The following is a 16,752-nucleotide window of genomic DNA, read 5'->3' on the forward strand; positions in this document are numbered from 1 at the left end:
GCCCTATATCTGGGATTATATGGGACTCTATGGGGGTATTATGGGATTATGGGGTCCTATATCTGGGATTATAGGACTCTATGGGGGTATTATGGGATTGAGGCCCTATATCTGGGATTATAGGACTCTATGGGGGTATTATAGGATTATGGGGTCCTATATATGGGATTATAGGATTCTATAGGGGAATATGGGATTATGAGTCCCCTATACCTGGTGTTATAGGATCCTATGGGTCCCACCCCAACCCCAAAGGAAGGACTCTGTCCTTGTTCCCTTACAGCCTTTATTGGAGCCGCCCCACACATTGGGGGTGAAGGGCTTGTAGGATCCCCCCGACCCTATAGGGCCCCTATGGCACCTATACTGACTCCCCCCCAGCCCCCCCCCCCAGGCACTATAGGGTCAGGATCAGCCCCATAGATGCCATAGGGACAGTCCCCCCATAGGCTCTATAGGGCCAGGCTCCCACATTGATCCTATAGGGCTTAGATATCCCATAGGAGCTATAGGGTACGGATCACCCCATAGACATTGTGTAGGGATGCCGCCCATATTGGATCTATGGGGCCAGGCTACCCCACTGACCCTGTAGGGCTGAGATAACCCATAGGCCCTATAAGTTCAGACCCCCAGCCCCCATAGGCCCTATAGGGTCAGACCCCCAGCCCCCATAGGCCCTATAGGATCAGACCCCCAGCCCCCATAGGCCCTATAGGATCAGACCCCCAGCCCCCATAGGCCCTATAGGATCAGACCCCCAGCCCCCATAGGCCCTATAAGTTCAGACCCCCAGCCCCCATAGGCCCTATAGGGTCAGACCACCAGACCCCATAGTCTCTGTAGGGTCTGGATCCACATTGACTCTATAGGAACAGATTCCCCATAAACATTATAATAGGGTCAGCCCCCTCCCCACAGGCAATAAAGGGTCCCCTCCCCCCCCTCAAGCTGCCCTATAGGATCATCCCTCCCCCCATAGAATCTATAGGGTCAGGTTCCATCTCCCCCCCCCCCCCAATCCCCCCCCAAGTGATGCCACATATACAAAACCCGCCCCCTATGTACATATATACACGCCGTGGGGAGGGGGAGGGGCCCATCCTGAGCTGTGGGGGGGGGGAGTAACCTCGGAGTAAAGTCAGTGTAAAGGTGGATTGAGGTTGAAGGGTCGGGGACCCTCAGAGTGAAGGGGGAGTAACCTCGGAGTAAAGGCCAGAGTAAAGTGGGGTTGGGGTTGTTTGGTGGGGGGGGGGACTCGGAGTAAAGCTGGAGTAACTTCGGAGTAACCAGAGAGTAACCTCAGAGTAACCTCAAAATAAAGTCTGAATGATGTTGGATTCAAGTTGATGTGTTGGGGAGGCTCGGAGTAAAGTGGGAGTAACCTCGGAGTAACCTCATAGGAACCTCGTAGTAACCTAAGATGAACCTGGGAGTAATAGTGGAGCAAAGATTGAGTATTGCTGGATTAAGGTTGAAGTGTAATGGGAAGCAAGAGTAAAGTAGGAGTAACCTTGGAGTAACCACGGTGTAACAACACATACAACGGAGTAAAGCAGGAATGGAAGCGATGGGGAAGCCAGGAGTAACATCGGAGTAACAGCATTGTAACGTCGTAGTAAGGTCAGATGGGAAGCTCTGAGTAAAGCTGGAGTAGATTTGAAGCAATCAACGCGGAGTAAGGCAGGATGTGGGGGGGAGTAACCTTGTAGTAAGGGAATAGAGCCCAAGGAGTAAAGCAGGAGTAAGATGGGAATTCAGAAGTAAACTGGGAGTAACCCTGGAGCAACCTTGGAGTAACGTCATAGTAAGGCGGAAGTGTTGGGGAAGCTCAGAGTAATGCAGGAGGATCCTCGGAGTAAATTGGGAGTAAGTTCAGAGTAAGAGTTGAGGAAGCTCAAAGTGGCCTCAGAGTAACCTTAAAGTGATTGTAACCTCAGCGTAACCTCTGAGTTAAATGGGAGTAACTTTGGAGTACCATCATAGTAAAGGTGGGATTGGAAGTGGTGCAGGACATAGTAAAGTGGGTGTAAGCTCTGAGTAACATCATGGTAAGGTCGAAGTAAAGGGAGATGCCAGCAAAGGCTGATATGGGAGTAACGTTTGTGCGCCTGTTGTGATGGCTGAGTAACCCCTGTGTAACTCTTGTGTAGTGGCTGAGTAACATCAATGCGACCCCACCTGAAAAGGAAGGGCCAGAAGTAAGGCCTGAGTAACCTCGGAGTAAGCGGGGAAAGGCCAATTAGCCAATGAGAGAAGGCACAGCAGGGTGGGGAGAGCTTGGAGTAAACCTTGAGTAAATGCATGGGCAGCTTTATGATGTGATGAGTAAGGCTGGGTCCCCTCTGAGTAAGACAACATGAGGGGTGTGTAGTGTTAAGAGTAACCTGTGAGTAACCTGTTAGTAAGGGTTGAGAAACCTTGGAGTAATAGGGGGCACAAATAGACGATTAAAGGATGAGTAAAGGGTTAGTAACATGCTGATTGAAGAAGCTGTTGGAGTGAAGGTGGAGTAGTGATGAAGTACTGAGTAACTGCCAAAGAAGGGTTGAGTAAACTCGGAGTAAGGGCTGAGTAAAGACAAAGTACCAAATAGCTCCTACATAAGGGCTGAGTAACCTCAGAGTAAGGGCTGAGTAAAAACAAAGTACCAAATAGCTCCTACGTAAGGACTGAGTAACCTCGAGGAAGGGCTGAGTAGTGACATAGTACCGAGTAACCCTCCAAGAAGGGCTGAGTAAACTCAGAGTAAGGGCTGAGTAAAGACAAAGTACCAAATAACTCCTACGTAAGGGCTGAGTAACCTCGAGGAAGGGCTGAGTAGTGACATAGTACCGAGTAACCCTCCAAGAAGGGCTGAGTAAACTCAGAGTAAGGGCTGAGTAAAAACAAAGTACCAAATAACTCCTACGTAAGGACTGAGTAACCTTGAGGAAGGGCTGAGTAGTGACAGAGTACCGAGTAACCCTGCAAGAAGGGCTGAGTAAAGTCAGAGTAAGGGCTGAGGAGAGAAAGAGTAGCAAATAACACCCAAACAAGGGCTGAGTAACCTCAGAGTAAGAGAGGAGTAGTGACAGAGCTACCCTCGAAGAAAGGCTGAGTAAAGCCAGAGTAAGGGCTGAGTAGAGATAAGGTATGGAGTCATCCTCCAAGTAGGGCTGAGTAACCTCAGAGTAAAGGCTGAACCCCAAAGGCTGAGTAAGCCCTGAGTAAAGGTGTATTAAACCCGGAGTAAGGGCAGAATAGCAGAGAATCCAAACTGCTGAGTAACCTCGGAGTAAGGATGAAGTAGCAATGCCAAAGGCTGAGTAAGCCTGGGCTAAGGATGGAGTAAACCTGAAGTAAGGGCTGAGTAGGGATATCAGTGTGACTGCAAGGGCTGAGTAAGCCCTGAGTAAGGGTGGAGTAAACCTAAAATAAGGCTGAAAGATATGGATAGAAGTTGGTATAAGACTGAATCCAACCTGGAACAAGGGCTGAGTAAATCCAGAGTAAAGGCTGAGTAAACCCGGAATAAGAATGGAGTAAACCCGGAGTAAAGGCTGAGTAAACCTGGAGTAAGGGAGGAGTAAAATTGGAATTAGCCTTCCTCGTTATCGTATATTGTGGGGAACAATGCAGACCCTGATAGTGTAACCTCGGAGTAACAGCGTAGTAAAGAGGGAGTAAGGCCTGAGTAAGGCCGGAGCAGCCCCACTGCGGTGTAAAGGTGGAGTAAACCCGGAGTAGGGCCATGGGGACACAAGTGGGGGGGGGGGGTCACATTCTGACCCCCTCCCCAATGCTGACCCATAGACCCCCCACCCACAGATGGGAAGGGGGGGCCCTGAGTAACCCCGGAGTAACCTATGAGTAACCTATGAGTAAGCAAGGAGGAAGCGTGGAGCTCCTGCCCCCCCCCCCCATAATGCCTATAAAGGGACAATGCCCCCCCCCCCCTTCTCAAGACCCCCCCCCCCCCCAACCGGAAGACATAACCACCCCCCCCTCTTAATTAATTAGGCCCCTCCCCCACTTAATTAAGCCCCCCACCCCACCCCATAGATTCTCTGTTCTCATATTGCAGTGGAAAAATAAACCTTACCCCCCCCCCCCCCCCAGGCCCAAAACAGAGGGAATTCAACCCAAAAAGTGGCCCCCCCCAATTCAATGGATACCCCCCCCCTTTAATTTAGACCCCCCTTTAATTTAGACAACCCCCCCCCCTTTATTCTAGACCCCCCCCATTAGTTTAGCCCCTCCCCAATATAATAGTCCATCAATTCCATGGAAGGGGGGGACCCCAATAAGGTATTTGGGGGGGGGGGGATAATGTCCATATCATGGGGGGGGCACAGCGGCATCCGGGGGGGCTGCAGAGAGAGAAAAAGAAAGGGTTAAAGCCCCCCCCCCACATTAAATTAATGACCCCCCCCCATTAAACTAGAGACCCCCTCCCCATCAAGTTAATGACCACCCCCTTCAAATTAATGGCCCCCCTTCAAATTAGAGACCCCCCCCTTAAAATTAATGACCCCCCCCTTCTAATTAATGACCCCCCCTTCTAATTAATGACCCCCCCCTTCAAATTAATGACGCCCCCCTTCAAATTAACGGCCCCCCCCTTCAAATTAGAGACCCCCCCTTAAAATTAATGACCCCCCCCTTAAAATTAATGACCCCCCCCTTCTAATTAATGACCCCCCGTTCAAATTAGAGACCCCCCCTTAAAATTAATGACCCCCCCCTTCTAATTAATGACCCCCCTTCTAATTAATGACGCCCCCCTTAAAATTAATGGCCCCCCCCTTCAAATTAGAGACCCCCCCCTTTAAATTAATGATGACCCCCCCCATTAAATTAGTGGGCCCCCCTTCATATTAATGACTCCCCCCATCAAATTAATGACCCCCCCCCTTCTAATTAGGACCACCACAACCCCCCCCATATTGAAATGGCCTTTTTGGGGGGGGCTTTTTGGGGTCTTTTTTTACCCACCCCCCCAAATTAAGACCACCCCCCCCCATTTAAATCTCCTTATTTGGGGTCTTATGGGGTATTTTTTGCCCCCCCCCTCATTTTAATACCCCCCCGCCCTTCCAATTTAGGACCCCCCCCCATTTAGATCTCCTTATTTGGGGTCTTTTAAGGTTATTTTTTGCCCCCCCCCCTCCATTAAGGACCACCACAATCCCCCCCCCCCCAATTGAGTCTCCCTTTATAGGATATTTTGGGGGTCTATTTTGCCCCCCCCCCCTCATTTTAGTTCCCCCCCCCTATTTAGGACCACCAAACCCCCCCATATAGGAATACCCTTTTTGGGGGGGGGGGGGGCTTATGGGGTCTTTTTAATGGGGGGGGGGGGTCCGTACCTGCCGGGATCAGAACTCAGTGTCGAGGACCCGAAAGGCTGTGGCACCTGTGGAGAAATTTGGGGGGGGGTCCCGAAAATTGTAGGGGGGGGGGTCCATAATTGGCCATAATGAGCCCTATAATTGGGTGGGGGGGCTTAAATTGAAAGTTGGGGGTCCAATACTTGAGGGGGGGTCCCAAATTGAATAGGGGGTCCCACAATGAGGGGGGTCCCACAATGGGGGAGGGGTCCTTAAATTAGAGGGGGGGGTCCCAATGGAATGGGTGGGTCCCACACTGAGTGGGGGGTCTCAAATTGAATGGGGGGGTCTCAAATTGAATGGGGGGGATCCCAAATTGGAGGGTGGTCCTAAATTGGGGGGGGTCCCACATTGAATGGGGGGGGGGTCCGAAATTGGTGGGGGTCCTAAATTGGGGGGGGTCCCACATTGAATGGGGGGGGGTCCGAAATTGGGGGGGTCCTAGAAGTAGAGGGGGGTGTCCGAAATAGGAGGGGACCCCCAATGGAAAGGGAGGGGGGGGGTCCCAAATTGAGGGGGGTCCTAAAGTTAGAAGGGGGATCCTACATTTGGGGGGGGGGGGTCCCAAATTGAATAGGGGTTCCACAATGGGGGGTGGGGGGGGTTCTAAAATTAGAGGGGGGGTCCCATGCTGGGAAGGGGGGTCCCAAATTGAGGGAGGGGTCCTAAAATTAGAGGGGGGTCCCAAATTGAATGGGAGGTCCCACAACTGGGGGGGGGTGGTCATAAAAATAGAGGGGGGGGTCCCAAATTGAATGGGGGGGTTCCACAATGAGGGGGGTCCTTAAGTTAGAGGGGGGGTCCCACAATGAAGGTGGTCCTTAAATTAGAGGGGGGGTCCCACATTGATGGGGGGTCCCAATGGAATGCGGGGGTCCCACATTGAATGGGGGATCCCAAGTTGAATGGGGGGGGGTCCCATAATGGGGGGGGGGTATCCCACATTGGGGGGGGGTCCCACATTGAATGGGGGATCCCAAGTTGAATGGGGGGGGGTCTCATAATGGGGGGGGGTATCCCACATTTGGGGGGGTCCCAAATTGAATGGGGGGGGGTCCCAAATAGGAGGGGGGTCCTATATTGAATAGGGAGCCCCATAATGGGGGATGGGATCCCACATTGGGGGGGGTCCCAGATTGGGGTGGGGGTCCCAAATTGAATGGGAGGGTCCCATATTGAATGGGGGGGGTCTCATAATGGGGGGGGGTATCCCACATTTGGGGGGGTCCCACATTTAAATGGGGGGGGTCCCAAATTGAGGGGGGTCCTATATTGAATAGGGAGCCCCATAATGGGGGATGGGATCCCACATTGGGGGGGGGTCCCAGATTGGGGTGGGGGTCCCAAATTGAATGGGAGGGTCCCACATTGAATGGGGGGGGGTCTCGTAATGGGGGGGGGGTATCCCACATTGGGGGGGGGGTCCCAAATTGAATGGGAGGGTCCCATATTGAATGGGGGGGGGGTCCCAAATAGGAGGGGGGTCCTATATTGAATAGGGAGCCCCATAATGGGGGATGGGATCCCACATTGGGGGGGGGTCCCAAATTGAATGGGAGGGTCCCACATTGAATGGGGGGGGTCTCATAATGAGGGGGGGTATCCCACATTTGGGGAGGTCCCACATTTAAATGGGGGGGGTCCCACATTGAATGGGGGATCCCAAGTTGAATGGGGGGGGGTCCCATAATGGGGGGGGGTATCCCACATTGGGGGAGGGTCCCATATTGAATGGGGGGGGGGGGGTCCCAAATAGGAGGGGACCCCCAATGGAAAGGAAGGGGGGGTCCCAAATTGAGGGGAGTCCTATATTGAATAGGGGGCCCCATAATGGGGGATGGGATCCCACATTGGGGGGGGGGGTCCCAAATTGAATGGGGGAGTCCCACATTTAAATGGGGGGGGTCCCAAATAGGAGGGGGGTCCTATATTGAATAGGGAGCCCTATAATGGGGGATGGGATCCCACATTGCGGGGGGGGTCCCAGATTGGGGGGGGGGGGGCCCAAATTGAATGGGGGATCCCAAATTGAATGGGGGGGTCCCACATTGAATAGGGGATCCCAAGTTGAATGGGGGGGGTCCCATAATGGGGGGGGGTCCCAGATTGGGGGGGGGTCCCAAATTGAATGGGGGGGGGCCCACATTGAATGGAGGGGGTCTCATAATGGGGGGGGGTATCCCACATTTGGGGGGGTCCCAAATTGAATGGGGGGGTCCCACATTGAATGTGGGGGGGGGTCCCAAATTGAGGGGGGTCCTATATTGAATAGGGGGCCTCATAATGGGGGATGGGATCCCACATTGGGGGAGGGGTCCCAGATTGGGGTGGGGGTCCCAAATTGAATGGGGGGGTCCCACATTGAATGGGGGATCCCAAGTTGAATGGGGGGGGGTCCCATAATGGGGGGGAGTATCCCACATTGGGGGAGGGTCCCACATTGAATGGGGGGGGGGTCCCAAATTGAATGGGGGGGTCCCATATTGAATGGGGGGGGGGGTCCCAAATAGGAGGGGGGTCCTATATTGAATAGGGGGCCCCATAATGGGGGATGGGATCCCACATTGGGGGAGGGGTCCCAGATTGAATGGGGGGTCCCATATTGAATGGGGGGGGGTCCCAAATAGGAGGGGGGTCCTATATTGAATAGGGGGCCCCATAATGGGGGATGGAATACCACATTGGGGGGGGGGGTCCCAAATTGAATGGGGGGGTCCCACATTGAATGGGGGGGGTCTCATAATGGGGGGGGGTATCCCACATTTGGGGGGTCCCACATTTAAATGGGGGGGGTCCCAAATTGAGGGGGGTCCTATATTGAATAGGGAGCCCCATAATGGGGGATGGGATCCCACATTGCGGGGGGGGGTCCCAGATTGAATGGGAGGGTCCCATATTGAATGGGGGGGGGGGTCCCAAATAGGAGGGGGGTCCTATATTGAATAGGGAGCCCCATAATGGGGGATGGGATCCCACATTGCGGGGGGGGGTCCCAAATTGAATGGGAGGGTCCCACATTGAATGGGGGGGTCCCACAATGAGGGGGGTCCTTAAATTAGAGGGGGGTCCCACATTGATAGGGGGTCCCAATGGAATGGGGGGGGTCCCACATTGAATGGGGGATCCCAAGTTGAATGGGGGGGGGGGTCTCATAATGGGGTGGGGGTCCCAGATTGAATGGGGGGGTCTCATATTGAATGGGGGGGGGGTCCCAAATAGGAGGGGGGTCCTATATTGAATAGGGGGCCCCATAATGGGGGATGGGATCCCACATTGGGGGGGGGTCCCACATTGAATGGGGGGGTCCCAAATTGAATGGGGGGGTCCCACATTGAATGGGGGGGGGTCTCATAATAGGGGGGGGTATCCCACATTGGGGGGGGGTCCCACATTTAAATGGGGGGGGTCACACATTGAATGGGGGAACCCAAGTTGAATGGGGGGGGGGGTCCCATAATGGGGGGGGGTATCCCACATTGGGGGAGGGTCCCATATTGAATGGGGGGGGGGGGGTCCCAAATAGGAGGGGACCCCCAATGGAAAGGAAGGGGGGGTCCCAAATTGAGGGGGGTCCTATATTGAATAGGGGGCCCCATAATGGGGGATGGGATCCCACATTGGGGGAGGGGTCCCAGATTGGGGGGGGGGTCCCATATTGAATGGGGGGGGGTCCTATATTGAATAGGGGGCCCCATAATGGGGGATGGGATCCCACATTGGGGGGGGGGTCCCAAATTGAATGGGGGGGGGGCCCACATTGAATGGAGGAGGCCCAACATTGAATGTAGGGGTCCCAAATGGAACTGGGGGGGGTGGTGGGGAAGGGGTGTTTTTTGGGTTGATTTTGGGGCTTTTTGGGGCTCACCGGGGTCGGGCAGGGAGGCCGAACGCAGCCCCGTCTCCTTCTGCAGCTGGATTTCCTTCAGAGCAAAGATGGAGGTGGCTGCGGGAAAAGGGGGCGGAGCCAAAGGGGGGGTTAAGCCCCGCCCACAACCCGGTTAGGCCACGCCCCCCATTCATAAAACCACGCCCACTTTCATCCCATTCATTCATTCATTCATTCCATCCATCCATTCATTCATTCATCCATTCACTTCTAGCCTACTAGCCACGCCCACCTCGAAGCCCCGCCCACCTCATAGCCACGCCCACTCCAGCCCCATTCATTCATTCACTTCCTAGACAGCTTCATTCATGCCCACATAAGCCACGCCCACATCAGAGCCACGCCCACCTCATAGCCACGCCCACTCCAGCCTCATTCATTCATTCACTTCCTAGTTTCATTCATTCATGCCCACATAAGCCCCGCCCACCTCGAGGCCACGCCCACATTGGAGCCACGCCCCCCTTATAGCCACGCCCACTCCAGCCCCATTCATTCATTCACATCCTAGAGAGCTTAATTCATTCATGCCCACATAAGCCCCGCTCACCTCATAGCCACGCCCCCTCCAGCCCCATTCATTCATTCATTCATTCACTTCCTAGACAGCTTCCTTCATTCATGCCCACATAAGCCCCGCCCAACTCGAGGCCACGCCCACATCGGAGCCACACCCACTCCAGCCCCATTCATTCACTCACTTCCTAGGGAGCTTCTTTCATTCATGCCCACATAAGCCCCGCCCACCTCATAGCCACGCCCACTCCAGCCCCATTCATTCATTCACATCCTAGAGAGCTTAATTCATTCATGCCCACATAAGCCCCGCCCACCTCGAGGCCACGCCCACATTGGAGCCACGCCCCCCTTATAGCCACGCCCCCTCCAGCCCCATTCATTCATTCATTCACTTCCTAGAGAGCTTCATTCATTCATGCCCACATAAGCCCCGCCCACCTAGAGGCCCCGCCCACCTCATAGCCACGCCCCCCTCCAGCCCCATTCATTCATTCACAACCACATAAGCCCCGCCCACCTCGAGGCCACGCCCACAAAGCCACGCCCCTCGCTTAAGCCACGCCCACTTCTTCCCCATTCATTCATTAACTCATTTTCTCCCCACCCCATTCCCTTTACTCGGCCCCATTTCACCCCATTCACCCCCATCCCGCCCTATTCTGACCCCACCCCATTTAGCCCCGCCCCCAAAAGACCACACCCCCCTTAAGCCACGCCCACTTTCACCCCACCCTATTCCCATCATTGGGCCCCATTTCCCCCCATTCATCCCCAACCCACCCCAATCTGACTCCACCCCCTTTAGCCCCGCCCCCAAAAGACCCCACCAACTGAAGCCCCGCCCCTTGCCCTTAAGCCACGCCCACTTTCACCCCACCCATTGCCCCCATTGGGCCCCATTTCCCCCCATTCATCCCCAACCCACCCCAATCTGACCACACCCACTTTAGCCCCGCCCCCAAACGACCCCACCCCCTTAAGCCACGCCCCCTCCCTTAAGCCACGCCCACTTTCCCCCCACCCACTGCCCCCATTCACCCCCATTCATCCCCAACCCGCCCTATTCTGACCCCACCCCCTTTAGCCCCGCCCCCAAGACTCCACCCACTTAAGCCCCGCCCCTCCCTTAAGCCACGCCCACTTTTACTTCCACCCATTGCCCCCATTGGGCCCCATTTCCCCCCATTCATCCCCAACCCGCCCTATTCTGACCCCACCCCCTTTAGCCCGGCCCCCAAACGACCCCACCCCCTTAAGCCCCGCCCCCTGCCCTTAATCCCCGCCCACTCACTGTCGGGCAGTGTGCAGACCCGTGGGCCCAAACAGGCAAAGAAAGGGTGACCCATCGCCTCGGCCGCCGGCACCCGTCGACGACCCTCAAACTGAACACCCCCCCCCCAAATATTAGGCCACGCCCCCAATATTAGGCCATTCCCCACATTGGGCCACGCCCCCATTAGGCCACGCCCACTCGTCGAGGGGCTGGGGGGGGCATTTATGGGGTCAATGGGAGGCGTTTGGGGGGCGGGGCTTGAGGGGAGGGGGGCGTGGCTTGATTGAAATGGGCGTGGTTTAATGAAAAAGGGGGCAGGATCAGAAGGTAAGTGGGCGGGGCTTAAGTGAAAAGGGGGCGTGGTTTAAATGTATAGGTCGGGGAGGGGCTTGTATGGGGAGTGGGCGGGGCTTAATGGAAGGGGCGTGGCTTAAGGGAAGGGGGTGGATTTGGGAAGGGGCGGAGCTTATATGGAAACTGGGCGGGGTTTAAGGGAAGGGGGCGGGGTTTAAAGGAGGGGGCGTGGCTTAATGGAAGGGGCGTGGCTTTGGAAGGGGCAGGGCTTATATGGAAAGTGGGTGGGGTTTAAAGGAGGGGGCGTGGTTTGATGGAAGTGGGCGAGGCTTAAGGGAAGTGGGCGTGGCTTTGGGAAAGGGGGGCTTATATGGAAAGTGGGCGGGGTTTAAGGGTAGGGGGCGTGGCTTAATGGAAGGAGGCGTGGCTTTGGGAACAGGGGGCTTTGGGAAGGGGGCGGGGCTTATACGGAAAGCGGGCGGGGTTTAAGGGAAGGGGCGGGGTTTAAAGGAGGGGGCGTGGCTTAAGGGGTGTGGGCGTGGCTTTGTGAAAGGGGGCATGGTTTGAAGTCTATGGGCTGGGTTTGTTGGGGCTTGATGGGGAAGGGGGCGTGGCTTTGGGGAAGGGGCGTGGCTTAAGGGATGTGGGCGTGGCTTTGGAGGAAGGGGGCGTGGCCTGACCTGCAGCAGCTTCCCCAGCAGATCAGCACCTTCCTGGTCCAACCTGGAATGGGGGGAGATGGGGGTCAGTGGGGGGGACTGGGGGCACTTGGGGGGCAGAGGGGGCTGTGGGTCCAAAGGATCACTTCTAGGGTCAAAGGTCCCCTTATAGGGCTGTGTGTTCCTTATAGGGCCATGGGTTCCTCTATAGGGCTGTGGATTCCCCTATAGGGCTGTGTGTTCCTCTATAGGGCCATGGGTTCCTCTATAGGGCTATAGGTTCCCCTATAGGGCCGTGTGTTCCCCTATAGGACTGTGGGTTCCCCTATAGGGCCATGTGCTCCTTATAGGGTTATGGGTTCCCCTATAGGGCCATGGGTTCCTTATGGGGCCATGGGTTCCCCTATAGAGCTGTGGGTTCCCCTATAGGGCCGTGTGTTCCTTATAGGGTTATGGGTTCCTTATAGGGCCATGGGTTCCCCTATAGAGCTGTGGGATCCCCTATAGGGCCATGGGTTCCCCTACAGGGCCCCGTGTTCCTTATAGGGCCGTGTGTTCCCCTATAGGGTTATGGGTTTCTTATAGAGCTGTGGGTTCCCCTATAAGGCTATGGGATCCCCTATAGAACCATGGGTTCCTTATAGGGCTGTGGGTTCCCCTATAGGGCTGTGGGTTCCCCTACAGGGCCATGGGTTCCCCTATAGGGCCATGGGTTCCTTATAGGGCTGTAAGTTCCCCTATAGGGCCATGGGTTCCCCTATAGGGCCATGTGTTCCTCTATAGGGCTGCGGGTTCCCCTATAGGGTTATGGGTTCCTTAGAGGGCTGTGGGTTCCCCTACAGGGCCATGTGTTCCTTATAGGGCTGTGTGTTCCCCTATAGGGCTGTGTGTTCCTTATAGGGCCATGTGTTCCTCTATAAGGCTGTGGGTTCCCCTATAAGGCCATGTGTTCCCCTATAGAGCTGTGGGTTCCCCTATAGGGCCATGGGTTCCCCTATAGGGTTATGGGTTCCCCTACAGGGCCGTGGGTTCCACTATAGGGCCATATGTTCCTTATAGGGCCATGGGTTCCCCTATAGGGCTGTGCGTTCCCCTGTAGGGCCACGGGTTCCTTATAGGGCTGTGGGTTCCCCTATAGGGCCATGGATTCCCCTATAGGACCATGTGTTCCTCTATAGGGCTGTGGGTCCCTTATAGGGCCATGGGCTCCCCTATAGGGCCATGTGTTCCTTATAGAACTGTGGGTTCCCCTATAGGGTTATGGGTTCCCCTATAGGGCCATGGGTTCCCCTATAGGGCCATGGGTTCCTTATAGGGCCATGGGTTCCCCTATAGGGCCATGGGTTCCTTATAGGGCCGACCGTGGCGCGTGGCGGCGCAGCCCCTCAGGGCAATAAATGGGGAATCGATGGGAGCGGAATTCGGGGTTGGTGGAGATCCCCGGCCACGACTCCTCCGTCGGCGTCCCTAAAAACCCCAAAATGACCCAAAATCAACCCAAAATGACCCAAAATCAACCCAAAATGACCCAAAACAGCCCCAAATCAACCCCAAATGACCCCAAAACAGCCCCAAATCAACCCAAATGACCCCAAAACAGCCCCAAATCAACCCCAAATGACCCCCAAAACAGCCCCAAATGACCCCAAAACAGCCTCAAATCAACCCAAAATGACCCCAAAACAGCCCCAAATCAACCCCAAATGACCCCAAAACAGCCCCAAATCAACCCAAAATGACCCCAAAACAGCCCCAAATCAACCCCAAATGACCCCAAAACAGCCCCAAATCAACCCCAAATGACCCCAAAACAGCCCCAAATCAACCCAAAATGACCCCAAAACAGCCCCAAATCAACCCCAAATGACCCCAAAACAGCCCCAAATCAACCCAAAATGACCCCAAAACAGCCTCAAATCAACCCAAAATGACCCCAAAACAGCCTCAAATCAACCCAAAATGACCCCAAAACAGCCCCAAATCAACCCCAAATGACCCCAAAACAGCCCCAAATCAACCCCAAATGACCCCAAAACAGCCCCAAATCGACCCAAAATGACCCCAAAACAGCCCCAAATCGACCCAAAATGACCCCAAAACAGCCCCAAATCAACCCAAAATGACCCCAAAACAGCCCCAAATCAGTCCAAAATGACCCCAAAACAGCCTAAAATCAACCCAAAATGACCCCAAAACAGCCCCAAATCGACCCAAAATGACCCCAAAACAGCCTCAAATCGACCCAAAACGACCCCAAAACAGCCCCAAATGACCCCAAAACAGCCTCAAATCAACCCAAAATGACCCCAAAACAGCCCCAAATCAACCCAAAGTGACCCCAAAACAGCCCCAAATCAACCCAAAATGACCCCAAAACAGCCCCAAATCAACCCCAAATGACCCCAAAACAGCCCCAAATCAACCCAAAATGACCCCAAAACAGCCCCAAATCAACCCCAAATGACCCCAAAACAGCCCCAAATCAACCCCAAATGACCCCAAAACAGCCCCAAATCAACCCCAAATGACCCCAAAACAGCCCCAAATCAACCCAAAATGACCCCAAAACAGCCCCAAATCAACCCCAAATGACCCCAAAACAGCCCCAAATCAACCCCAAATGACCCCAAAACAGCCCCAAATCAACCCAAAATGACCCCAAAACAGCCCCAAATCAACCCCAAATGACCCCAAAACAGCCCCAAATCAACCCAAAATGACCCCAAAACAGCCTCAAATCAACCCAAAATGACCCCAAAACAGCCTCAAATCAACCCAAAATGACCCCAAAACAGCCCCAAATCAACCCCAAATGACCCCAAAACAGCCCCAAATCAACCCCAAATGACCCCAAAACAGCCCCAAATCGACCCAAAATGACCCCAAAACAGCCCCAAATCGACCCAAAATGACCCCAAAACAGCCCCAAATCAACCCAAAATGACCCCAAAACAGCCCCAAATCAGTCCAAAATGACCCCAAAACAGCCTAAAATCAACCCAAAATGACCCCAAAACAGCCCCAAATCGACCCAAAATGACCCCAAAACAGCCTCAAATCGACCCAAAACGACCCCAAAACAGCCCCAAATGACCCCAAAACAGCCTCAAATCAACCCAAAATGACCCCAAAACAGCCCCAAATCAACCCAAAGTGACCCCAAAACAGCCCCAAATCAACCCAAAATGACCCCAAAACAGCCCCAAATCAACCCCAAATGACCCCAAAACAGCCCCAAATCAACCCAAAATGACCCCAAAACAGCCCCAAATCAACCCCAAATGACCCCAAAACAGCCCCAAATCAACCCAAAATGACCCCAAAACAGCCCCAAATCAACCCCAAATGACCCCAAAACAGCCCCAAATCAACCCAAAATGACCCCAAAACAGCCCCAAATCAACCCAAAATGACCCCAAAACAGCCCCAAATCAACCCAAAATGACCCCAAAACAGCCCCAAATGACCCCAAAACAGCCCCAAATCATCCCAAAATGACCCCAAAACAGCCCCAAATCAACCCAAAATGACCCCAAAACAGCCCCAAATCAAGCCCAAATGACCCCAAAACAGCCCCAAATGACCCCAAATGACCCCAAAACAGCCCCAAATCAACCCCAAATGACCCCAAAACAGCCCCAAATCAACCCAAAATGACCCCAAAACAGCCCCAAATCAACCCAAAATGACCCCAAAACAGCCCCAAATCAACCCAAAATGACCCCAAAACAGCCCCAAATCAACCCAAAACGACCCCAAAACAGCCTCAAATCAACCCAAAATGACCCCAAAACAGCCCCAAATCAACCCCAAATGACCCCAAAACAGCCCCAAATCAACCCAAAATGACCCCAAAACAGCCCCAAATCAACCCAAAATGACCCCAAAACAGCCCCAAATCAACCCAAAATGACCCCAAAACAGCCCCAAATCAACCCCAAATGACCCCGAAACAGCCCCAAATCAACCCCAAATGACCCCAAAACAGCCCCAAATCAACCCCAAATGACCCCGAAACAGCCCCAAATCAACCCAAAATGACCCCAAAACAGCCCCAAATCAACCCAAAATGACCCCGAAACAGCCCCAAATCAACCCCAAATGACCCCAAAACAGCCCCAAATCAACCCAAAGTGACCCCAAAACAGCCCCAAATCAACCCAAAATGACCCCAAAACAGCCCCAAATCAACCCAAAATGACCCCAAAACAGCCCAAAATCAACCCAAAATGACCCCAAAACAGCCCCAAATCAACCCAAAATGACCCCAAAACAGCCCCAAATCAACCCAAAATGACCCCAAAACAGCCCCAAATCAACCCAAAATGACCCCAAAACAGCCCCAAATCAGTCCAAAATGACCCCAAAACAGCCCCAAATCAACCCAAAATGACCCCAAAACAGCCCCAAATCAACCCAAAATGACCCCAAAACAGCCCCAAATCAACCCAAAATGACCCCAAAACAGCCCCAAATCAACCCAAAATGACCCCAAAACAGCCCCAAATCAACCCAAAATGACCCCAAAACAGCCCCAAATCAACCCAAAATGACCCCAAAACAGCCCCAAATCAACCCAAAATGACCCCAAAACAGCCCCAAATCAACCCCAAATGACCCCAAAACAGCCCCAAATCATCCCAAAATGACCCCAAAACAGCCCCAAATCAACCCCAAATGACCCCAAAACAGCCCCAAATCAACCCCAAATGACCCCAAAACAGCCCCAAATCAACCCCAAATGACCCC

The 16,752-nt window shown here is 53.9% G+C and overlaps 1 protein-coding gene across 4 annotated transcripts in view; it reads right to left on the reverse strand.

Annotated features, from left to right (window-relative positions):
* Positions 1-4,145: 4,145 nt before the first annotated feature.
* CDK16 (cyclin dependent kinase 16) overlaps positions 4,146-16,752 on the reverse strand; it is a 57,418-nt gene continuing 44,811 nt past the window's right edge. For 2 of the 4 annotated variants that reach the window (XM_085534720.1, XM_085534718.1), the window contains exons 12-17: positions 13,365-13,470; positions 12,025-12,067; positions 11,069-11,159; positions 9,238-9,315; positions 5,352-5,398; positions 4,146-4,352 (exon numbers count right to left, since the gene is read on the reverse strand). In XM_085534720.1, coding sequence (XP_085390846.1) covers positions 5,361-5,398; positions 9,238-9,315; positions 11,069-11,159; positions 12,025-12,067; positions 13,365-13,470 — 356 coding nt within the window. In that variant the 3' untranslated portion in view covers positions 4,146-4,352; positions 5,352-5,360. The remainder of the gene's footprint in view (positions 4,353-5,351; positions 5,399-9,237; positions 9,316-11,068; positions 11,160-12,024; positions 12,068-13,364; positions 13,471-16,752) is intronic. The other 2 variants (XM_085534721.1, XM_085534719.1) reach the window with 1 other exon arrangement.

The sequence above is a fragment of the Coturnix japonica genome, unplaced genomic scaffold (genome assembly GCF_054131305.1).
Source record: "Coturnix japonica strain WE unplaced genomic scaffold, WE-NBRP24 Scf097, whole genome shotgun sequence".
Classification (NCBI taxonomy): domain Eukaryota; kingdom Metazoa; phylum Chordata; class Aves; order Galliformes; family Phasianidae; genus Coturnix; species Coturnix japonica.